Here is a 25,311-nt window from a genome sequence, read left to right on the forward strand (position 1 = left end):
CCCGCGGAGCGGCTGGTAGTTTCGAACCGCTGACCTTAAGGTTCGCAGCCCGATTCGTAGCCACTACGCTACCAGAGCTCCTTGGGAAGAAATGATAGAGAAGTTCAATATAATCAGCTAAAATAAGGTCAGAGGACAACTGTGGAACAGATCATCAATTGCTCATAAGCAAGTTCAGGCTGAAGCTGAAGAAAATTAAAGCAAGTCCACAAAAGCCAAAATATGATCTTGATACATTCTACCTGGACTCCTGGTGTAGTGGCTGTAGGATAAAACATTGGACAGTGAAGTCATTTGAACCACAAGGTCAGTGGTCAAAACTCACCAGTGGCTCCTTGGAAACCCTATAAAGGGTCACTATGAGTTGCAACCAACTTGATAGCATTTAACAAAAACAACAATATTCCACCTAAATTTAGAGACTATCTCAAGAACATATTTGATGTATTAGACACTAATGAAAGAAGACCAGAAGAGTTGTGCAATGGATGACATGAAGAACATCATACATGAAGAAGGCAAAAGGTCTTAAAAAAAAACAGGAAAAAAAGAAAAGATCAAAGTGGATGTCAGAAGAGACTCTGAAACTTGGTCTTGAGTGTAGAGAAGCTAAAGCCACCAGGAGAATTGAGGACGTAATTGAGCTGAACATAAAATTTCAAAGGGCAGCTGAAAATGGCAAAGTCAAACACTATAATGAAATATGCAAAGACTTGGTGTAAGAAAACCAAAAGGGGAGAACACAGGATTTCTCTCAAGCTGAAAGAACTGAAAAACAAAAATCCAAGTTTCAAGTTAAAATATAGATGGAGTCTATGGGCAAAATATTGAATGGCACTAGAAACACCAAAGAAGATTGAAAGAATACAGTGAGTCGTTGTACCAAAAATAATTGGTTGTTTACTCATTTCAAGAGGTATTGTATGATCAAGAACTGATGGTATTGAAGAAAGAAGTCTAAGTAGTATTGAAGATATTTGCAAAAAATAAGGTTCTACAAATTGATGCAATATAAATGGAAAACTTTCAACAATCTGATGTAGCACTAGAGGCATTCACTTCTCTATGTAAAGATATTTGGAAGACAATTATATGGCCAACAAAAGGAAAATATCCAAATTTTTGTCCATTCCAACAAAGGGTTATTCAACAGAACATGGAAACCATTAAACAATATAATTAATATCACAGCAAGTAAAATTTTGCTGAAGATAATTTTAAAACACTCTTAGCAATGCAGTAACAGGGAGATGCCAGAAATTCAAGTCAAACTCAGAGAAGGACATGGAACTAGGGATATCACTGTTGATGTCAGATGGATCTTAGCTGAAAGCAAAGAAGACTAAAAAATTTTTATTTTTTATGTGCAATATTGACTATACAAAGGCAATCAACTGTGTGGACTATGCCAAACTATGGATAACACTGTGAAACATGGGTATTCCAGACACTTAATTGTGCTCATGAGGAATCTGTACATAGACCAGGAGGAAGTAATTTGAACAGAACAAGAGAATACTAAATGGTTTAAAATCAGGAAAGGTGCACACCAGAGTTGTATTCTTTCACTATACTTATCCAATATGTATTCTAAACAAATATATGAGAAGCTGGATTATGTGAAGATGAATGTGGCATCAGGATTGGAGGATGATTCAATAACAATCTGTGATATTAAGATGCTACAACCTTGCTTGCTGGGTGTGAGAGAACTTGAAATAATTACTGATGAAGATCAAGGCCTATAACCTTCAGTATGGATTGCACCTCAGTGTAAAAAAAATGAAAATCCTCACAACTGTACCAATAAATAACATCATCAGAAACAGAGGAAAGTTTGAAGTTGTCAAAAACTTCAGTTTACTTGGATCCACGATCAATGATCATGGAAGCAGCAGTTAATAAATCAATCGATATATTGTGTTAGGCAAATCTGTAGAAGACCTCTTGAAAGTATTCATAGACAAAGACCCCAGTTTGAGGACAAAAGTACAACTGACTAAAGGCCAAAATATGCATGTGAAAGCTGGACGATGAATAAGGAACACAGTAGAAGAATCGATGTATTTGAATTATGGTGTCAACAAAGAATATTGAAAGTGCCATGGACTGCCAGAAGAACAAGCAAATCTATCTTGGAAGAAGTACAGCATGAATGTTTATTAGATGCATGAATGGTGAGACTTCATCTCTCATACTGTGGATATTATTATCAGGAGAGATCAGTCCCTGGAGAAGAACATCTTGCATGAAAAACAGGAGGATCTGAAAAAAAAGAAGAAGATCCCCAACAAGACAGACTGACACAGTGGCAGCAGCAATGAACTCAAACACATGAGGGTGGCACAGGACTGGGCAATGTTTTGTCTCATTGTGTATAGGGTCTCTATGAGTCGGAACCAACTTGACAGCACCTAACAACAAGGACTGAGGGGAAAGGGATGGGTGGAATGGGTTTGCACTGGACATGCACACAGTGGCATGTGGCAACGAACTCAATGTTTTTTATGTTTAGTCTCTTGCTGCTTTCATGACTCACTGTGGTTCACAAAGCGGTTAGGGTCAATTCCCTTTACTAAGAACCTTAAAAACAGTATTTATGGATAGTCTTATTTCAAAGAGGTCAGCAGGTGCATAGTACATTTTAGAGTAATTCTCCAGATTGCAAGATAATTTCTTTTTCTACATAGTAAGCATTTAGGTATAGCAAGGATGAACCACTACAGTTTTAAACCAACTGGTTTCGAGAGCATAATAAATGTGATCAAAATAGCTATACTCTAGAATGGTATACATTTTGAAAAACTTGATACATTTTTCCAGACAGAAGTTGTATTTAGAGTTCATATATCTCAGTTTCTCTGAAATAGTCCTAGATTTTTCCTATCACCATGGCATAATTACTAACTTCCCCTTTCACTTTAAAAATAATCTTGTTTTGGAAAATACCTTTATGGTCACCTTAACTTTGGTGCCAATAGTTGGGTATTGAAATCTATCTATTTTCTTTAAATTGATAGGTTTAAATTAATTCCACATCTTTGCTTCAAATACACTTAATCTTGATTCTCATCAGTTTCTGAGATGAAGGGTGAACTGAATATAGACAGCACTTCAAAGACTTGAGCAATTTCACTTCTGGTAGACACTGGTTCTGGACTAGGATCACTGGAATTGGTTGCAATATAGCTGTAAGATGTTTTTGTTATTGTTAAGTGTGATTGAGTAGATTCTGAGCTTTTGCAACCTTGTGTGAAACAGAACAAAACACTTCCCAGTCGTATGCCTTCCCCACAATCCTTTCTATGTTTGACCCCATTGTTATAATCACTGTGTTACCCATCTCATTGATAGATCAAAACAATGTTGTGATGAGCCAATGATACTTCTGCTGACATGTTCAGGGTGACCACATCTGAAATGAGTTTCAGTATTTCCCAATACAAGGAGGCTTCAAAAAGTCTGTGGACAGCTTCCATTATCGTTTAATTCCATTTTTCCATGACTTTTGAAGCCCTTTTATAAGTAAAAAAAATTATACAAAATTAGTTTCCTGAAATTTCACTGTAAAATGGGCACACTAATAATACCTACTTCAAAGGATGTTGTGAGGACTAATTAAGAAATAACGTAGATTTAGAAGCACAGTGGCTCTGAGTACTCAGTAAATTATATTTATTATCAATATTACTTAAAGTGTTTAAATCATTCTCTATATTTAATTCATCCTCAATTACAGAATTGCATTAACACTGCCATAGACAGATGCTTTAAATAACCTCATCTGTAAACTCATTGATAAGATAGACACCACAGTGCACAAATATAAAAAAAGAAACTAAAATCAGCAAAAAGAACAAAATTCCAGAATCTTGTTTTTCACTTGAATTAATGTTAAACTGGGAATGGATATTGGGAAGGAGTAATTATTCCAGGCTTGGAATGATGAAATAGACAGCAAGACCCAAAACATGAGGCTCTGCTCAAGTTATATTATGATGTCATTATTTTTACAAAATCTGTTCTTTTTTTTTTAGGTGGGAGGGGTCAAACCACTTCATTGAGAACTATGTGAAAGGCTGATGGTGTGAGGACAAGAAGGTCCAGATGAACACAGCTCAGTCAGAATCTCCTAGACTAGACCTTGCAGCCATGTAGGACTTTTCTGGTCCAGTTCATGTGTCTTGGAATCTTAAACAGAAGTTAACACAAATAACTTCTGCTGGGATGAAAATGCAATGCCAGTTATTTCATTTATTTGTCTATTTCAAATATTCCTTCATGCAGATGAGTAGTTATAAGGTCAGCCTTTGTCATAATTCATCATGTATTTTCATTTTTAAATTCTAATCCCAGATATTCTAGGTAAACTCTCCAAATCTTCTCCTCTGGAAAAATATATATAAAATACTTCCAGTGATTTTTCAAGTGCCCATGTAAGAAATATTTATGAAAGTACTCTTGCCTACTGTCTTATACTTGAGATTAATTTTCTATTATTGAACACAAAGCAAGATTATTTTTAAAAAGACTCTCATGGGTAAAGATTCAGAGAACACAGAACACAATGTGTCTCTCATATTTTGAAGACATTAAGATTAAAAAATAAAATATAACAGAACTCTTTTAAATGAATTATTTTCTGGAGGAAAATTCATCATTACCGATAAAGAAAATGTATAACTCACACTACACTCACATTGTTTTTAAATGTATTTTAATATACTGGAAATATTGAATGTTGGTAGTTAGGACATCGTCTGCTCACTCTAGATACACAAACTACAAAGAAACAAGTACTGCACAGAATAACTGAGCAGACACAGGCTCATAGGACAATAAGGTTATACCTCGTTAGAGCCATTTTTGTGTAGTCCTTCATCCAGGGAGGAAATTATGAGAACAAGAGTCTGGGAATCCATAAATTGTATTGAGTCTCATTAAGTGACATTCATTATAAAGAACACCAGAAGGGAGGACTCCAGAATTGAGTCACAGCTAGAAAGATCAGATTACCTGAGCACCACATGTCTTGGTTAAGTAAGGCCGCATAGTACGAGGACACTTTTCCACTGCAGTCATTACGATGGTATTATAGTAAGATAAAGTGAGCGGTTTGTCTGATACTGTATTGAGTTTCTGTTGCTTCCATATTTCTTCATCATTTGATTGTGCACTTTTGAGCAATTGGTAACATTTATCGTGTGTAGGTACATTTAGCTCGCGTAACATAGTGCTTGTGTAACATAATGTAGCAGAATGCTTATTTATTATACATTTATTAGCATCCATGCCTATCACTTTGCATCTGAGCCTGTATATATCTATATTCTCAGAAATAAAATACTGGGGGTAGAAAAAAACCCACCTTTTCACTGATCATGAATTTCATTATAATTTATATAGATTATAAGAAGTATTGAAAGTGCACTAAAATCCAACTTACACCAAATAAAAAGGAGAAAAGTTCAAGGTATGATGCTAAACAATGTCAGTTAAAAAAAGGAAGACCGTCAAGAATAATGATAACCCAGCGGCTGCCACCAATGGGCTCTAACATAGGAAGAGATATAAAAACCTTTATGAGGGTGGTGCAGGGTCAGGCAGTGCTGACTTCATTCTGTTGTACATAGGGTTGCTATGAGAAGGGACTGACTGAATGCCACGTAACAACACCGATAGCAGTAGATAATTGATACTAGTTTCTGAATCTAAGGCTTGAAAAACTGCCAACAAATTTTTGAAATTTAAATATAACTATCAGAAATTTTTGAGAGAGATACTTCAATGAGGTGGGGAGATCTAATCAGGACTGTTGGTTATCCAAGAACTCCCTAGGTTAGGCAATCCTAAGCACTTTCTGCAAATTAGAAAATAAATCACTTGAGGCATCTTTAACTAAAAATATCCCCCAGTTTAATGTGTCCATATAGGGCAAAAACGGAACCGTTTTAAGAGTAAAACAGAGTGCCATTTATTTCACCAAAATCGATCTCCATGTGTTTTTCTAATAAACCTTTTAGGTTAAATTCAGTAATTGAATAATAAGATACTATTGGATCAACAATGATTAGAGAGAATAATAACACAAAGTGTTATTACACACATGGATGTATAAATAAGTGCATTCCTTTTTGGAGTATAATTTGACAATAGGTACTAAAGATTGCTAGGACACACATGCTCTTTAACACAGCACTTCTTCTTCTAGGATTATATGCTGTTGTTGTTGTTGTTAAGTGCTGTTGTGTAGACGCTGACTCATAGTGACCCGGTATATGGTTTCTGAGGTTTTTAAAATCTTTGTTGGAGCTTCATCTTTCTTCTACAGAGTGGCTGGTGGGCTTGTGGTTTGCAGTCCCATGCTTATCCTACAGAGTCATTACACTCCCTGAAGTATATGTTGGTGGTGGTGGTGGTGGTTATGTGCTGTGCAGTCGGTTCCACCTCATAGCACCCTGTATAGGGTTTCCAAGGCTGTAAATCTTTACAGGAGCAGAAAGCATCATCTTTCTTCTGTGGAACGGCTGGTAGTTTCGAACTGCTGACCTTGAGGTTAGCAGCCTGATTCGTAACCACCACACTACCAGAGTTTCTTAAAATATATGGTAAGGGACAGTAAAACAGGACCTATGTGTAAGATGAAGGTACACATTCTTGGTATGTTTTACCCAACTGTGAAAAGTTGGAAACAGTATTCAAAATAGGATACTGTTGATAATATGCTGTTTTCATAAATAAGTGCTTTGTGGATATAAAAATAATTTATGAAGTGCCCATATAATAAACATTATGTACTCATTTACATAAATCATCCTGAGGATAAGTTTTTCAGTGAGGAAGATAGGCTATAGTATAGTGTGTGTATTGCTACGTTGATCTTATAAAACTGTGTGTGTGTATAAACGGAATACACCTCATCGTACTAATAGTGGCTAACTTTCATTTCCAAGAATAGGACTTCTTCTTCTTGTTGTTTTTTTCCCTATTTTCTCTTTTTTTTTACAGTGAAGTAAAGTGAAATCACTTTGAGAGAACCTAGAGATATAAAATCCTTGCCAAGGTGGTGAAATCCTGCATCAGGGTGAGACTAATGAAGTGTCTTCTGATACCATACAGGCCTTACAAACTCAATCTGTGACTCAGGGCTTGGGAAAAAAAAACAAATGTGTTGGGAAACCAGTGTGAATATGAGGCTCTTTCCAGGGTGTGGAGGAAGATAGCAGAAAAAAAACATCAAACTAAGTGCAAGGTTTATAAGCATTTTATTGTATGTATTTAACTAAGGAGAGCCAGGGAAAGCTTGCTAACTTGAGTAGACATGTTCTCTGTCATTGACCACTGAATGCCCTGTCAGAATCACCTAACTGTGTCAGAATTTAGTATCTAACTAGATAGACCATTCATCTCTCTTCTTCCAGGCTGACTGAAAAGGATAATTAGTTATTATGCCTTTTTAGAAAGTGCTACAGGTTTGAAGGAATCCTGGTGTGTCACTGTGTTTTACTACACCTGACTGTAAGGTAGGTTTTAAACCACAAGGCCGGTAGTTCAGGCTCATCAGCTGCTCCTTGGAAACCCTATACAGGGTCGCTATTAGTTGGAACCCACTCAGCAACAACATCATGGGGAAAGAAACTACTTTGTACTATGCAAATCAGAGCAGCAAGTTATTGTTTCTCAGTTAATAAACAACATATGAGTTATTTTTTATAATTGTTATAACTAGCACAATAAATGGTGTTCAATGAATGAATGAATGAGACATTCTTGTACCCTGTCATATCACACATATTTTCAATTATATAAATAAAGGTGTATTTCTAGGTTCTTTGGAATCTATTTTTGGCTCTACCTCCATTTTTTTCTATTTTTAAAAATAAATTCCTTAATATTGTTGTTGTGAAGTGCCGTCGAGTCGGTTCCGACCCATAGCGACCCTGTATAGGGTTTCCGAGGAGTAGCTGGTGAGCTTGAACCGCCGACCTTGCAGTTCAAACGGCTTTGCAGTCTGGCGCATTAACCCACAGCGCCACACCAGGACTCCAATGATTCCTTGATAAGATCCGTCAAAAAGTTAAAATTTTGGTGAGTGAAACAGATGTAAAAACAAATTATTACAACAAACAGCCACATGGTTTCATAAGTGTTCTAAAAGAGATAAGGAGGGAATAAGAAAATGTGGAAAAGGCAGTGAGTAACTCTGAGTGATCTAAAGACGACAATTGCAGTTGTATAAGAATTTGGTTGCAAGTGGAGAAGAGTGTTGCTGAAGAGTGTATAGAGGAGGCCTGAAAGCTATCCCAAGAAGCAGGAACCCAGTGGGAAAGGAAGGAGTCAAGCGGAAGGGGGCCTCTGGGAAGTGCTCATGGATATAAAATAGTGAGATGTAGAATAAGAAATGAATCTGACATTTAATCCAAGATAAGAAGTGGAGGTGTTTTAAATAAACCAGACTGTCCACAGTAGGAAATGTCTGATTTCCCTTTTAAATATCAATGGTAAATTTTGTTGAATCCCATACTCTTACCAAGAAGCAAAACTGCTGTGGGAAGGAAACAGGACATGAAGCTCCCTGCTACTGAACTGTACTTACTGTATGAATTTTACTTCCAGGCAGCCTGGATAAGAAATAGATAATAGTAACTGAGGTATCCTTAACCCAAAATGCCCCCCAAACCTAAAAAGGCCATATAATGTATAGTCCAAAAATGGAATGATTTTAAGAGTCAAAGAGAGTGTCATTAATAATTATGCAAAGATTATAAGCATCTTCATTCCAGCACCTTCATTCCATGGAAATCTGTCATTTGGTCAGATAGACACTTATTTTGATTAACACAGTACTGTTTAAAAAGAAAAAAAAATAGTAGTCATAAAATTTTGAAAAGCAAAATGTTTAGGATAGAGTTTCCTTCACTCACTCTTTGGTGTGAATGACATCTATCAGATTCACAGGTCAAACAATAATAAAAAAAAGATCCAGAGTTAAGACTTTTATTAAGAGGATGTGGTAGGATGGGGTATGTTGTTGTCATTAAGTGCCTTTGAGTCGTTTTGACTCATAGAAACCCTGTATGTGGTTTTTGAAGAGCAACTGGTGAGTTTGAATTGCTGATCTTGCAGTTCAAACTGACCTTTAGGTTATCCTATGATGCTACATCCTATGCTTATCCTATGATGCTACACCAGGACCCCAGGATGGGGTATGGTGAGGTTTAAACAAGTGTATCCTTTCAAGGGAATACAGTAAAATTTGCAAGGGTAGACAGATCTAGATTTTAAACCACCTCAACCTTGGTCTGTGGAATCCTGGTGTGGCACTGTAGGATTAGCACTAAAAGACAAGATCATTTGAACTGCAAGGTCAGTGATTCAAACTCCCTAGTTGCTCCTCAGAAACCCTATAAGGGTTGCTATGAGTTGGAGCCAACTGGATGCACTTAACAACACCACACTTGGTATGTAGTAATTAGCCCCATACTTATCTTCTTTGAACCCCAATTTAACTAGTCTATAAAATGGGATATATACTTCCCAAAATGTCATGAAATTCAGATAAAGCAATTTATATATAAAGTCATATTCAGTGATATTAATTAGAGCTCAATTAGTAGTGTCCTCTGACCCCCGAAAAGAGAAGATCTACATTGGATGGAAGGCTATAATCCCTGGACCACAATCATGGGAATTAAAACTTGGAGAACAAGGAAGAGGCATTCCAAAAGGAATTTTGAAACCTATCTATGACAAAACCAGATAAAGAACAAATGGATTAGAAACCATTTAATTAAGTGACTGATTTGTGGATTACCTATGTGTTGTTGGGTGGTTTTTTTTTGTTGTTGTTGTTGTTGTTACTTTAGTTCTTTGCTTCAAGAAAATATTCCCCCTTACCTCTGGCTATATGATAATCAATAGTCAAAACCCGTAAACTCTTTTAGTGCTATTATTCTCAGGAGAGGTTGTAGCTTAGTATAGTTGACATGTAAGGCATCAAAGAGAAGCTCAAGACACATCCATTTTATATAAAAGGCAAGAATGAATATATAAAGTGATTGGTATCATTAAAGAAAATAGATCATGTTTAGGATTGTATACAATAATCAGAAAAATCTTAACTAATTTAGCTGAACAAGGTGATTGAGAAACTGATTTAACATTATGCATATGACATACAGCATTATATAGTTCTATTTTTTAAATTAGAATATGGTTTAAATCAATATATTCAAATATATTCACGACAGGATTTTGAATTTAATATGTGGTCTTTTGTGAAACACATAATTGTTTGCTTGTCTGTCATTGAGTTGATTCTGATTCATAGTGGCCTTAAGTTGTTGTTGTTGCTATTGTTAAGGGCCATCGAGTTGATTCCAATCGACAGCGACCTGTATAGGGTTTCCAAGCAGCGGATGGTGAGCTTGAACTGCCGAACTTGCTGTTCAAACGATTTTGCTTATTAGTTTACAGTGCCGCACCACATAGTAAATCTGCTCCATTTGGTTTCCTGTAAATCTTTTACAGATGCAGACAAATTCATTTTTCTCCTATAGAGCTTTTAATGGGTTTAAACAGCTGACTTTGTTGTTAGCAGTCCAATGCTTAATCTACTGATTTCCTTGTTGCTAAATGCTGCCTAGTCAGCAATTCTTACTATGTAGAATAAACACTCAACCACAAGGTCAGTTTGAACTGCAAAATCAGCAGTTCAAACTCACCAGCTGCTCCTTCGAAACCCTATGCAGGATTGCTGTTGGTGGGAATCAACTCAATGACCCTTACCAGCAAGAACAACCTTGGTTTCTGAGGAGTGGCTGGTAGGTTTGAACAGATAACCATTCGGTTAACAGTCCAGTACTTATCCTACAGTGTCACAAAAGTAATCATATAAATGCAATTTGCCCTAAATTTTGCTATTTGAGAGATTACTTATGAAGTCACCAGTAATTTTATGTTTTCTTTGTTGTCATCACACCCATTAATACAGGCTCTTAAAAACTAAACTTAGAATGGTGCTTTGAGTATAGAAGTCCATAATTTCTATAAAAGAAGCAGACATCTTGAGCTGTCTTGAGCTCACCTGGTTTTAATATGTTTCTCATAATCAATATCCCAAATCATGTGCAAGAGTTAATGACTTTCTATCCAAACTAAAAACAAGCAAAACATAACAGCAACAATACAGTACACTCAATGTTCTTAAGAAATGTACAGAAGGAAAAGGATGGAAATACAACCAGCAATGGTGAGAGTCTCCCTGCACAATGTCTTCTGACTGCCCATCCTGGAAGAAAAAGGCAGGTAAACAAAAGCAGTGTGACTCTGGGAGCCTACTGCCTTGCTGAGGACAGTCTAGTTTAATATCATTTTGTAAACTGAGCTAACTAAGGGCAAACACACACCCACAGTCCTTGTTCAATCCGACCCCAGATTCCGGCCCACCAAGTATCAGCTAAGGCTATTTTAACCTTTTTACGAAATAAAAAGTAATGTGAGACATTCCACAAACTAATGGGAGCCAAGAAAAGGACATGTGTGTACACAAACAGAACTACTGTAACTGAGCAAACAGTACAGGGCTGCTTCTGCATAGGAGCTATCCAAAGGAAACATACTTCTATTTTATGACCGATACCACATAAAGAGGAAAAGAGAAAGATACTTGATTTTCCAGTAATTCATCTGTGAAAAAGGGCAATTTAACGTTCTGAAATTGTTCAGCAATAGTGCATATTTTCCTGGTGAAGTGCTGTAGGATAAGCACAGTAATGCTAGCCTCAAGGTCAGCAGTTCAACTTAGCAGCTTCTTCTCAAAAATCCTATACAACAGGGTCACTATGAGTGGAAGCCAACTTGCTGACATGTAACAACAATAACAACAACAATAGCAATTCAATAACATTGCTAAATGCAAAGAGCAAGGTGTATAGAGAAAACATTAACTTGACAAGGATGATAAATCAATGAGTGAATAAGTAGATAAAAGCAAATTTTATTGTTCCAAATTTTACTCTCTCAATAATTGTGTAGCTCTGAGATCAACCTTCATTGTCAATTAAGAATTTTTGAGGAAAACACTGATGAAAGAAGGATTGTTGTTATTAAGTGCCAGAGAGTCGGTTCTGACTCATAGTGACCCTGTACAGGGTTTCCAAGGATCAGCTGGCAGGTTTGAACCACCAACCTGGTGGTTCCCAGTCCAATGCCTATCTGAAAGCACCAAATTTCACTAGATTAAAAATACCAATACTGGAGAGAATTTACGTAAGCAGTTGAGTAACTGTCAAATACAGCAATGAAATCAACTAAGAAATGATCAGCAGAGTGGATTTGATTAAAGATGTTTGGAGACACTAGTGAGAGTCATTTTGGTGGGGTGGTATGTGAGTGATATTTGGTGCCTAGGGAACTGGTTAGTACACTCTCTTTGTTATTGTTATCGAGTTGGTGCTGGTTCATATTGATCCTATGTGCCATAGAATGAAAAACTCCCTAGTCCTGTGCCATAAATAATCTCTCTACCTTTATACAAAAGAGTTTCATAGTTACTTGTAAAGTTAACTCATTAAGATTATTTTTAATGCCTTAGCTTATTAAAAAAAAGAAGCAAATGGTCATATATAAAATTAAGTGTTGTTGTTGCTAGCGCCATAAGATTGGTTCCTTCTCACAGTAACCCTATGTAGGGTTTCCGAGAAATGGCTGGACGGTTTGAACTGCTGACCTTCTGGTTAGTAATCCAGTGCTTAACCTACAGTGCCATAAAAAAATTAAGGGTAGGACAGCAAGAATCATTCCCACCCCCTCCACATACAGAGTAGACAGGAATGGGCAACTTGGATATTGGCTACCCAATATTTGGGGGTGGGGGGGTGGAGCTACAAAAGCAAGAAGTGACTGGCTTACAAGCTTTCAAGAGGGAACCTAGAGCCAGGGGTCATGGAGGAAGGCAGAATCTCCAGTGAGTACTATCCAATCTGTCTAGGTGTAGCTGATGAAATGAAATGCAGATGGGTCTCTTGTGATAGAATAGTGAATAATTGTTATCAGAACTGATTATGAGGGTTGGAAATGTAAAGGTAGACATTTTATAGCAAGGAAGGGAGCGATTAACTTCCAGTCTAGAAGCGGAGGTCCCTAGGACCATCAATGGAGAAGAGCCAAGAGCGGGACCCTACCCAGAGAAGCAGTGATGCCTGAGATGGAGGCAGAGATGATGACGTGGAGCGATGGAGCAGCTGGAGACTTTAGATCCAGAGAGGGAGAGAGACTGTGTGCTGAAGACTCGGGGGGGGGGGGAGGGGGGTAGTGTAGGGGGCAGGCTTGCAGGGTATACCCTTTGGTTGGTTGATGATGCATGGAGGGGATTTTAACCATGGCAATGAAACGATATACGATAGAATGAATGTAAAACTAATGTTCTCCCAGGTAAACTATCATATAATTCACAATAAAACATTAAAAAAAAAATTAAGGGTAGGATTGCTTTTCAGCATGGAAAATAAGAAAAATAAAAACATTACACTTTCTCTATAACTTATTTTCTCCATGACTCCCTGATCATTATCTGTTTCTAGTTTCTTCATTTCTAGCACCCACTGGTACCAGATAGTTTTCACAACTTCTGGACACAGAAATTAATTATATATGATCTTTCCTCTGAAGGAGCTCTGGTATGGAGCTGTAGGATAAGCACTGAACTGTTAACCACAAGGTCAGTGGTTCTAATCAACCAGTCACTACCTTGGAAACTCTATATAGGTCCCTATGTGTCAAAACTAACTTGACAGCACTTAACAACAACAAAGGTCTTTCCTCTGAAGGAACTAAAAAGGAGATGAAATTTACTACAATATTATGTAATAATATGTAGTACACTGTGGTGGTGGCTGTGTGCCGTGGAGTCGGTTCCAACTCACAGCGACCCTGTATAGGGTTTCCGAGGCTATAAATCTTTATGGGAGCAGAAAGCCTCATCTTTCTCCCTCGGAACAGATGGTAGTTTTAACTGCTGACCTTGCGGTTTGCAGCCTGACTCGTAACCACTATGCTACCAGAGCTCCTTTAGTACACTGCTGTTGTTGTTGTTAAGTTCTGTCAAGGTCGGTTCCGACCCATAGCGACTCTGAACAGGGTTTTCAAGGCTGTAAATCTTTACGGGAGCAGAGAGCCTCACACTGTAGTCAAGAAAAAAAAATGTTATGAGGACACAGAGAAAGGCTAAATCAACGTTCTAGAGCATTCAGTGGGGACTTCAGGATAGGCTTTACAGAAAACTATTTTTATCTGTCTCTGGAAGGAAGATGAGAGTTTCTTTAGTATAAGAAGTTGAGGTGTGGGAAACATAATCAAGGAGACTGTGGACTTTTTACAGATAAACACTTTTGAAGGATGAGTAAAGTCTTAGTGGCATAAAGGTGTGTGTTCAATCTGAAAGCTCTATGATGTCAAATGTGATTGGAACATTGGATCTATAAGAGAAATGTAATCAATAAGATAGTCAATTAATTAGTATTTATTGAGCACATCTTACAACAAGAAACCATGCCTAAAATGTTATATACTTTATTGTATCGCAATGCATTCAACCATCTCAGCAGCTAATGGGTAGATAATATTTTCTAAATGTTTATCAAGAAAAAACCCTGAGGCGTCAAGAAGGTAAACTTGGCCAAGTTCACCTAGCTAAGTATTAGATCTGGGAAGCAAGCCTGGATCCTCTAAACATATCCAAATTGAAATATACAAAGCATCTTGATAAGGATTCTAGAATTTTATATTTAGAGTTTTAACAAGGTCAGAAAGGTTTTAAAGACAACATATGGCATAAGGTGCACTGAGCAGCAGTGTGGCCAGGTTGTTAAGGACTCAGGCTCCATGACTTAACTGGACAAATTTGGCAAATTACTCAATTCCTTGGACCTCAGTGTTAGTCTCATAACACAGAGATTGTGAGAATATATACGCCTCATGAGATTGTTGTATCACATGATTTAATACATGAAGTTCACCTAAGGTGCTGCTTGCCTGCAAGTAAGTCTCAATGTGTGTGATTTGTGCTTCAGGAATAGCTCTCTGAATGGCACTATGAAAAACTGATTACAGAGGAAGGGGAACTGGAGACTTTAAGACTCAAGGAGAAGGATAAGAAAAAGGTTCAACCAGTGGGATGCAGAAATGAGCACAGCATTGGAAGATACTTCAGTTATAAAGATTGAAAGGATCTGGTTACAACTCCATAGCAGAGGGAAGAAAAACAGCAACAACAAAACAGAAAAATCACACTGAGGTGTCCAGTTTAGATGGCCAGATGAATGATGATGCCTCAGTGCCTCACACTCCAACTGCTACTTTCCTATGGCTCAACTATCCTAGGACACTCCTTGCTGGCTGACTGCCAGCCCTCATCACTGGCTGGCTGCCAGCAAGTGATTCAGTGACTATTTATAACAGAAAAAAGAATCAAGTAGAAGCAAGTTTCTCCCACTGATGCCTAGTCTATTCTGTAGCCCTAAACTGACCCTGTTCTTAAGCCCTTTGAATGTGAAAATAACTGAGTGGTTATCTCTCAAGCTGGCAGGCAGCTTGGGTTCCTTTTAGCACCAAGGATACTTAAAGCTATGTTAATGGCAGGTGGTGAAAAGGGACTGATGCACAGAGATCACCCACAGTTTCAGGACATTTTGGTTTCAGTCAAGGGAGTGCTAAATTAAAATTTCAAGATGTGAGCAGGAGTGTAACTTGAGAATTATTTTATCATCAGGTATAATTGATCAAATTTCGATTTTATATAATAGCCAGAGCCCATAACCTACAATAAGGGTTAGGTATATAGAAGTCCTGGTGTGGTACTGTAGGAATAACACTTGACAGAAAGATTGGTTTGAAGCACAAGGTCGGCAGTTCAAACTCACCAGCTGTTCTTCAGAAACCCTATACAGGGTTGCTACGGGTGGGAACTGACTGGACAGCACTTAACAACATAAAATTATCAAGGAATTTTGGTTAATGCGCCAGACTGCAAAGCCATTTAAACTGCAAGGTCGGCAGTTCAAACTAACCAGCTGCTCCATGGAAACCCTATACAGGGTCGCTGTGGTTCGGAACCAACCTGACAGCACAGAACAACAACAAGAAGAACATTATTACAATGGACTGCTGATGTTGTGCTGTAGGATCAGGACTGGACTGTTAAACACCAGATTGGCAGTTCAAATCCACCAGCTGCCCCTTGGAAACCCCATACAGAGTCACTATGTGTCAATACCGACTCAATAGCACTTAACAACAGCAACAACACTGTTACAATGTCCTCTTGAATATGATATTTAAATGTATAAAGTTAAAATGAACACAAAGAGGAAATTCTAGGTAAGATATGCTCTAAAAATATTGCTCATTGCTTGAATTACACACACATAAAATATATTCCAGAAACATATTTTAAGTGTGTACAAATCAAATGTTGTATCTAATAATCATCCAGGAATTATTATTGTTATTATTAAGTGCAGTCAAGTCAGTTCCAACTAATAGTAATCCTGTATAGGATTTCTGAAGGAGCTCTGGTAGCGTAGTGGTTACGAATCGGGCTGCGAACCGCAAGGTCCGCAGTTCGAAACTACCAGCTGCTCCACGGGAGAAAGATGAGGCGATCTGCTCCCATAAAGATTTACAGCCTCGGAAACCCTGTTCAGGGTCGCTATGGGTCGAAACCGACTCGACGGCACTTAACAACAACATAGGATTTCTGAGGCTGTAACTCTTTGTGAGAGTTGAAAGACTCATTTTTTCCCCAAAGAGTGGCTAATGGTCTCGAACCACTGACTTTATGGTTGGAAGTCCAGCACTTGTCCTTCAAAGCCTCTGTACTCAATACAGGAATTAGGGGATTAAATATTTTATACATCACTTAAATAAAGCTCTTATCATATGATTTGTTTCAAACTATTAAAATTTTAAATGTAACTAATTTTTTTTTTTCATTAAGTCAATATTAAATATACAGGGCAAAAGATGGCAGAATGTATACACAAAAAAATTCATTTCAGGGATGGGAAATAGACAATGAGTGGCAATGGATCTTAAATTCAAAAGGTTTCCATTATATAAATTAATTTTATAGTTTATATGGTTCTTTTTCTTTAAATAACAATTTCCTGAGAACATCTTGAAGCTTAGAAGATAAAAACATTAGATACTCTGTAACACAAATATTCTCCTTTGCATCTTTCCCCTATTCCTCTAGGGCCTAATGCATTACCTTACAGGGAAATGGCACTTGATAGGTGCCATTTGCTTTTACATGTGGCAAACAGCACTTGCCAAGAGGTCTTTCCTAATAACTCTGAGATACTAGATTCAGTGTTGTCAAACAAAGACGTCTTCTGAGTTCAGCTGAATCAAACACTACCTCTGGGATATTGTACTAATCCTAGTATGATTGGTCCCCTGCCTAGATCAAAAAAGACTCCTTGGTCCTTTTCATCCTTCAATTCTTTAAGCAGCACAATGATAGCAAAAGTAGCACTGTGCCTTTCTGATTTAATAGCAAAACTGCCATTGGATTGTGTCTTAAGGAACAACTGCAAAATATAAAAACAACCTGACTTCTGTCACAAAATAAAATGTGTATAGATAAATGATTGAATGGAAAGTTAATAGGCCCTATAAACTTTCAGTCAAGCTGCAATTTCAAAAATGTTAAAAGATAAAATAAAATGAATGCATTAAAATTATACTTCCTTACTGAGTAAAGAATCTTTACTTTTCTTGGAGAATTCTACTTTCATATTCTGAATGTTTAGAGTTGCTTGATAATTTAAGGTCAAAAGCACCAATGAAAATATGTGTGTTAGCATTTTTGACTAGCTGGCTCTATTCCATGATACACCCGAACCAGATCAACAGTAAATTAGGGATTGTCCTGTCACTCTTTTCCTTTTCCTTTTGACATCAACTCCCAAACTATGAGCTAGTTAAGAATTGAAGTGCTTCCTGTTTCCCAATCACTACGACTAAACAGGAACCACATTATTGGAGCTGTGGGTTATTGTGCCAGACTGCAAAGCCATTTGTACTGCAAGGTCGGCGGTTCAAGCTCTCCAGCTGCTCTTCGGAAACCCTGTACAGGGTCGCTATGGGTGGGAATTGACTCGACGGCATTTAACAAAAACATCTTATATAAAGCCCCAGTAAAATTATAGTTTTGTATAATTAGAGCTTTATGCTAAAGATTTACAACTTTATTACCTCAAGTAATAGTACACAGTTGCCAAGAATGATTTATGCAATAATGATTTTAAATGTAGAATGGAATCCTCTACACAAGAGCTGTCAAATATGCCTACTGCAGATAAATTGGTTTTAGAAATTGGCATTCTGATAAACAACAATTGTACCTAGTAAAATCACATAACAGGGGCATGGTAAGAAGCGACGAATCACAATAGTGCTCATGCAGCTCACTGTGCACTGCATCAGTGTGAACACATTGCATAGATCGTGGATTTAAAGTGCTTACAAAACCTGAGTCCCACTGAAAAACAAGTTTTGAGAATAATGTCTTGTCTATACTTTTGTTATTCCAGTATCACTGAATGGGAAAAAATGGAAACAGAATTATCTCAACTTTTTTAACTTGCTCATTGTGCTAATTATATCATTTCTCATATTCCTGTGAAATGCTAAATAAAATATAAATAAAGGAAACATTTGCTGTATTCACTTAAGAAACTAAAAACCTCCTAGGAGCAAATGACCTCAATAACTCAGAATTAAGGGAAACTTGAGAAACAAGTCAATGGAAATTTGCATGATTGGTTTTCTCTTCCTGCGTTTATAAATATAGAGAGGTTTTTGTTGCTGTTGTTAAGTGTCATCGAGTCAATTTCAACTCAGAGTGACCCTGTATAGGGTTTCCAAGGAGTGAAACAACGTTTATCCTACAATGCCACACCAGGACTCTATAAAGAGGTTGTTGTTGCTGTTAAGTGCTGTTGAGTGGGTTCCCACCCACAGCAACCCGTATAGGGTTTCTGAGGAATAGCTGGTGAGCTTGAACCACCTACATTGCATTTCAAACCGACTTTGCAGTCCAGCACATTAACCCACAACGCCACATCAGGACTCCGTAGAGAGGCTGGTGGTGGTGTGCCGTGGAGTCGATTCCTACTCATAGTGACCCCTGCAAAGGGTTTCCGAGGCTGTAAATCTTTAAAGGAGCAGAAAGCCTCATCTTTCTCCCGCGGAACCGCTGGTCCTTTCGAACTGCTGATGACCTTGAGGTTAGCGGCCGACTAGCAACCACTTAGCTACCAGAGCTCCTTGTAGAGCGGTTGTTGTTAGGTGCCATCGAGTCGTTACCGACTCTTAGCAAACCTATGCACAGTAGAACGAAACACTGCCTGATCCTGGGCCAGCCTCACTATTGTTGCCACGCTTGCGTCCATCGCTGCTGCCACCTGTCCACTGAGCCGGTTCTGACCCATAGTGACCCTGTATAGGGTTTCCAAAGAGCAGCTGGTGAGCTTGAACTGCCGACCTTGCAGTCTGGTGCATTAACCCACAGCGCCACACCAGGACTCTGGCCAGAGCTGGTTAGAAGGTCTTCAATAGGCAAGATTTTGAAAGCATTTGACCTTCACAAGCTCTGGCTGATTTTGCTGTTGGAATCCTGTTGTGGCACTGCAGAATAAGCACTGGACTGCCAATCAAAAGTCAGTGGTTCAACCCCATGAGTCTGTTCAGGGAAAACCTATACAGTGTCGCTATGAGTCAGAACTAACTTCGCACTTTGTGGCTCCATAGGGTAAGCACTGGCCCGCCAGATTGTTTGAATCGTAGTATCGGCAGTTTAAACTCACCAGCTGCTCCTCGGGAACCCTATACAGGGTCACTATGAGTCGGAACCCACTCTACAACATTCAACAACAACAACACAGGAATAAAACCACCATTCTCTGAAGAGACTATTCAAGGGACCTGTTGTTGTTGTTGTTGTTATGTGTCGTGGAGTCGGTTCCGACTCATAGCGACCCTGTACAGGGTTTCCGAGGCTGTACACGTTGCAAAAGCACACAATGATTACATTCAAAGCAAATAAGCAAGATTGTATCTTCATAATCTAAAAAAAGTCATTCAAATTACTCTTTTGCATTGTAAAAAAACTTATTCCATCACCTCATTTCCCATATACATCAAAACTAAGTAAACAGAGATTGTCATTAACTCTGAAGGTATCCAAGTCCTTGTTGACTAAATCACATCTGAAAATGAGGCCAACAGAAATAATTGTTGCCAAATGAGTATATTTCCATATCTCAACAAACTTGAAAATAAGAATGTCTTGTCTGAAAATAGGGAAAATTTAATTTGTATAACCAAGAAAATCACTCAGATAGGAAAATTTACATTGTCAATCCACTAACATCTTCACTACAGATTTCTTTACACTCATGCTTGTGATTTCACATTGCATTTCTTTTTTATGTGCTTTGAGATAATTCTACATACTCGCAGTATACAAGTTAACCAGCTCTCAAATCACTACCATTAATTACTTCCACAGTGTGACAAACCCAACTTCCATATGAAAACACTGTCTGAGAAATATAGTTACATCTAAAGGAGCTCTGGTAGCGTAGTGGTTACGAATCGGGCTGCGAACCTTAAGGTCAGCGGTTCGAAACTACCAGTCGCTCCGCGGGAGAAAGATGAGGCTTTCTACTCCCGTAAAGATTTACACCCTCGGAAACCCTGTACAGGGTCGCTATGGGTCGGAACCGACTCGACGGCACTTAACAACAACAACAACATTTGATTTGGTGAGTCCAGGATCATTTTCTATTTCAATTATGTAAGTTGAAAAAAAAAAAAAAATTCTGAAATGGCCTGCCCAAAAATAATGACCAATCATGTACCAACATTCCCTGCAGTAACCATGATACAGGCTGTACCAACATCATGCTAAATATTCAGATGGGAAAAAAATAACTCAGACATTCAAATGATTTCCAAAGTTCTGGCTGTTGGCATCGAAGACACAAAAGAGATGAGTTGTATTTGCTTATGAGAGCTTCAGTCCAACAAATGTTTTCAAGACAATGGACCAATTACTCTATTTCTAGTATGCCAACACTACTGATTGAAAGTTGAAAAAAAACATTGAAAACAACTTTAAAAGCAATTCTCTATGCTGTTTCATGATCATATAACTGTTTGTATTCCAGATTAATATAAAGTTGCACAGATATGCTTGTTTCCAATAATACTTTGTTGCACATACATACTTCAGTTGATTTTAAGGAAAATCAGTTAATTATGGGGGGAGCTTCAAAAAGTTCATGGAAACATTCTATTACCTTTAAATTTTATTTTTTTGTGATCCGTTTTGAAGCCCCTCATAATTCTAGGTCATGAAACACTGAATTATTAGAAAATAGGAGGAAGACTCAAACTTTTTCCCTGCTAGATTTTTTTCCCTCTGTAGCTTAGCAAATGAAGAGTTATTATATGGTCTAAGCTATAGCACATCACATATTTATAATAACCCTAAGAGCTTTCAGAATCTGGACAGATGACCAACTTTCTCACTAATTTCTGTCAATCAAGAAGAACAAAACAGATATTTTCAGCCCTAAATTTTCAAATGTCATTAAGTGTACACCTTTGAGAATATTTCTACAAATACAGTTTCCCCCTCTATATAGTTTCCCTCACTATATCCAAAAGTTATAGCATTACTCCGAAACCTTTTGTAAATCAAAATGGCGTAAAGAGAAGGCAAAATTACCATTAACTTACATGAGAAAAATTTTGGAGTATTCCCAGACCCAAAAACTAGCCTACCAAATCATACCAAATAATAATACATAACACCTAAAATAACATTAACATAATAGTGTTTACAGATACAGTTCAAAGCTATGGTAACTAGGTCCTGAGATGTTGAGTGTAGCTACTAGGGAAGGAACTGGGAAAACACCAGCGCTGAGGATAAGCGCTGCCTCTTTAATGTTCCCTGAAAAGCAAATGCTAGACACTAATTTCACTTGTCACCTTTTTTCATAAAAATGAAAATCCTTCTTGGATTTCTTTTGGTTAGCAAAAACAGGTACTAATGTTAAGTCTTTCATATAAGTGAAGTGGGCTACAAGTGAACTTTCAAACAGCAGGGGAACCTGCATCTAGATATTTCATATATATAAGATTTTTGCATATAGTATATTTACTGCACTTGTGTCCATTAAAAGTGTGTTTTTTTTAATCTTTTACAGTACTTATGCTCTTACAAGTTTGAAAGAAGCAATAGTGTCATTAAGCTTGTGGCCTGACCTTAAAATATGAAATTCTAGTTTTGTTTGAGCTGTAAAAGTAAATACTAATAATTCTATGGTTCCTTTTCTCCATTTCTCATTTTAGGACAAATCTTGAATGTATAAGCAACCTATTATTTGAACATACATAAAGTTATTGGATCAATTTCAAGAGCCTCTCTCTATATGTCATCCTTAATCTTGCATAAAAATCAGGAAAAGAAACAAGAGGCATTGTCTATCAAATAAAGCAGAGTATCCAAGAAACATTTATGATATAACCGTAATTGTTCTAGTTACAAATAAACAGCTTTCAATAAGACTTTCTTCATAGAATATTTTAAAATTCAAGCAACTCTTGGCATTTCTCTCCTAGCAAACACATATCAAAGCAAGCAGTAAACTATTAGTCTTTATGTTATTTCTTAGAGGGGGAAAAGGTAAGAATAATTTGTGACATTTTTGTACCCAGTAACACTGGGTTATTGCACTTTGTAAGAGTTCAAATATAGAGTACCCTTCTTTAAAGAAGAAATATTTTCCACTGGTCCACTCATGGATCCTACAATACTTTAAACAAATCATACATCCACTATTTACATAGTTGAGGCATCACCATATAGGAACTTTCAGCAATCAGTTGTCAAAATTTCCCTTCAATAGAACCTAATATGAGGAGTCCTAGATGGGTGAACATTACCGTTTTTGTGATAGTAGGTAACCTCCACTTTTCTCTCCTCTGATCCGAGCAATGCTTGGGCAATTTGGGCAATATCATGCCTCTTGGTCTCAGGCCCATGGAGAAAGTCACAGGTGCAAGGCTTCTGCATGACATCTGGCCTGGAGAAACCGGTCATCTCGCAGAATCCATCGTTGCAGTAGATGATGGCACAGTTCTGCACTCTGGCATTTGCAATAATGAATTTTTTATCTGTAATAATAAAATAGTGGAAAATCCTTTTAAAAAGCTTCTGCAAGATTCTCATAAACAGTGGAAATTTTGTTACAGGATAGTGGGTTTCAAATGCAGATGTTTCCCCAAATTGCTAACTACCCTGAACTTTAAAAGAAAAAAAAAAGTGGGGAATAAACCTTGAAATTAATGATCTTAACTAATTTTAGCAAAAAGTCTTGAAGGATCACTTTCCAAATTATGAGAACATAATTTCCCAAATTGTTTGACTCTCACACTCTACCCTCTCCCCCCATGTGTTCTAATGCACACTCAGGAGAAATAGCTGGTTCTTTGATAGTTCCATAATGCCATTGAATTGTAAGGTAAATATTTTCAAAGCCAAAACAGTGAAACATTCTGTAGCTGTCAGATAACTCACTTCAACCTTGGTTGTTAGAACACAACTTTCTCAAAGTAGCTATTATTCTTAGCTTTAGCTTTTCTCTATCCTTCTAAGGCATACCACACACATCATGCTAAAAACAAAACAAAACAAAAAACCTTAGCTCTAGCAATGACATGATTTCAAGTTTATTAACAGTTTGATAATGTAAAGGCTCAACATTTCATAATATATACTTTCTAGAAGATAAAAATATTTATACCATACAGTAAATATCATGTTAAACCCCCCCCCTTTTTTTTTTACTTTGTGCAAACCTTGAATTTTCATATAGTGGTAGAAATTGTAATGCATAAGGCTTATGAATTTTTATTACAAATTATATTTACAATTGGCAGATAAAATGTGAAGCAGAATATATAAGTTTATTTTGTATATCCTCACATAATTAAATACTTTCTACATTATATGATATAAAACCAAACTACTGCAAAACATTCAGCTAAACATATGTTAGTGTAGTTTGGGAAAAAAAGATTAAATACAAATTAGCAATATAGGATTTCAAACTAATATATTTTTATAACAATGATCATTAATTTCACATGAGAACATTAAATTTCTCTGCATTTAGTCTTGGTGGCATTTATCTAATACACTTTAATTCCTAATTTTCTAGATGAAAAATTTAAGAGGATAATAAAAGGACAAAAATAAATATTTTGACTAATGAGCTGTTTGTTTGGGAACTAGCACTGTCGAGCTACTGTTTTTCTAAATTATCCTGCTTAGGATGTATTTGCATTGATTTAATGTAAACTTTAGTTTCTGTAAAATAAGAGCCAGCAAGCTTCCCAGCCATGCCACAGCCCTGCAATTTTGTCAAGGTAAAATAGAGTTTACATAGCCATTTTCATCGCTGCTGCACTTTACATTCTCTTGTTCCAGCAGTATGCTTTGCCCTGCTCCTGACTTTGAAAAAGTCCACAATAAAACAACCTCAAAATGCAAACCAGTGTTATCCTAGCACGTTCCCTTTAAGGTAGTAAAATAGTAAGGAATTAAGTAACAAGACAGATAATAGAGCAGTGAGAGAGGAGGGATCGAATTGCCTGCTATAGTGGAGACCATAATCTAAAATGTAAATCAAAATTAATATCAGAGGGAGAGCACTCCAGCTACCATTAGAACCTCCTGGTTCGGTTACACAGTGTCTAACTTGACAGAGCCTGGAGTTGCTGGTTTCCACCGCTTGTAAGCGGCGGACGCCAAGTGCACTATCAGAGCAGAAAGCGAGGGAGAGGGAAGAGAAGAAATAAACTTACTTTGCCCTTCAAATTTCCGTATGATGGTCCCCAAAAATGTGTTTTGTGGTGCCACATGCCCCCTGCGAACAGGCATGTTGACCCCGGTCTTCCGAGGAGCGCTCCCCCCGAGCTCCGGAGTTCTCCCGGGATCTCTCCTCGGCTAGAGCCCAGGCCAGCGCGCGAGCCGCTCTTTGTGGCAGAGCATCCTCTTTTGAACCAAGAAATCTCTTCCCATTAGCACCACTTCTAGACACCCGCTTTCCCCACCGGAGTCCAATCCATTCCCCTCACCTTCCGGAGGGGGCCTTGCACCGGACTGCGGCGGGTGAGAGAGTTTGGGGGTGGGGAGAAAGGGGGTGGGGAGGAATTCAATCACTTAGCTCC

At 37.6% G+C, this 25,311-nt stretch overlaps 1 protein-coding gene across 1 annotated transcript in view; it reads right to left on the reverse strand.

The window, feature by feature from the left end:
- The window catches only part of KCNH7 (potassium voltage-gated channel, subfamily H (eag-related), member 7), a 649,673-nt gene extending 624,652 nt beyond the window's left edge, over positions 1-25,021 (reverse strand). The window contains exons 1-2 of the mRNA XM_006867030.1: positions 24,946-25,021; positions 23,023-23,253 (exon numbers count right to left, since the gene is read on the reverse strand). Of these exons, the coding sequence (XP_006867092.1) occupies positions 23,023-23,253; positions 24,946-25,021 (307 nt within the window). The remainder of the gene's footprint in view (positions 1-23,022; positions 23,254-24,945) is intronic.
- Between the last annotated feature and the right edge of the window lie 290 nt (positions 25,022-25,311).

This window comes from Chrysochloris asiatica, unplaced genomic scaffold (genome assembly GCF_000296735.1).
Source record: "Chrysochloris asiatica unplaced genomic scaffold, ChrAsi1.0 scaffold00099, whole genome shotgun sequence".
NCBI classification, from domain to species: domain Eukaryota; kingdom Metazoa; phylum Chordata; class Mammalia; order Afrosoricida; family Chrysochloridae; genus Chrysochloris; species Chrysochloris asiatica.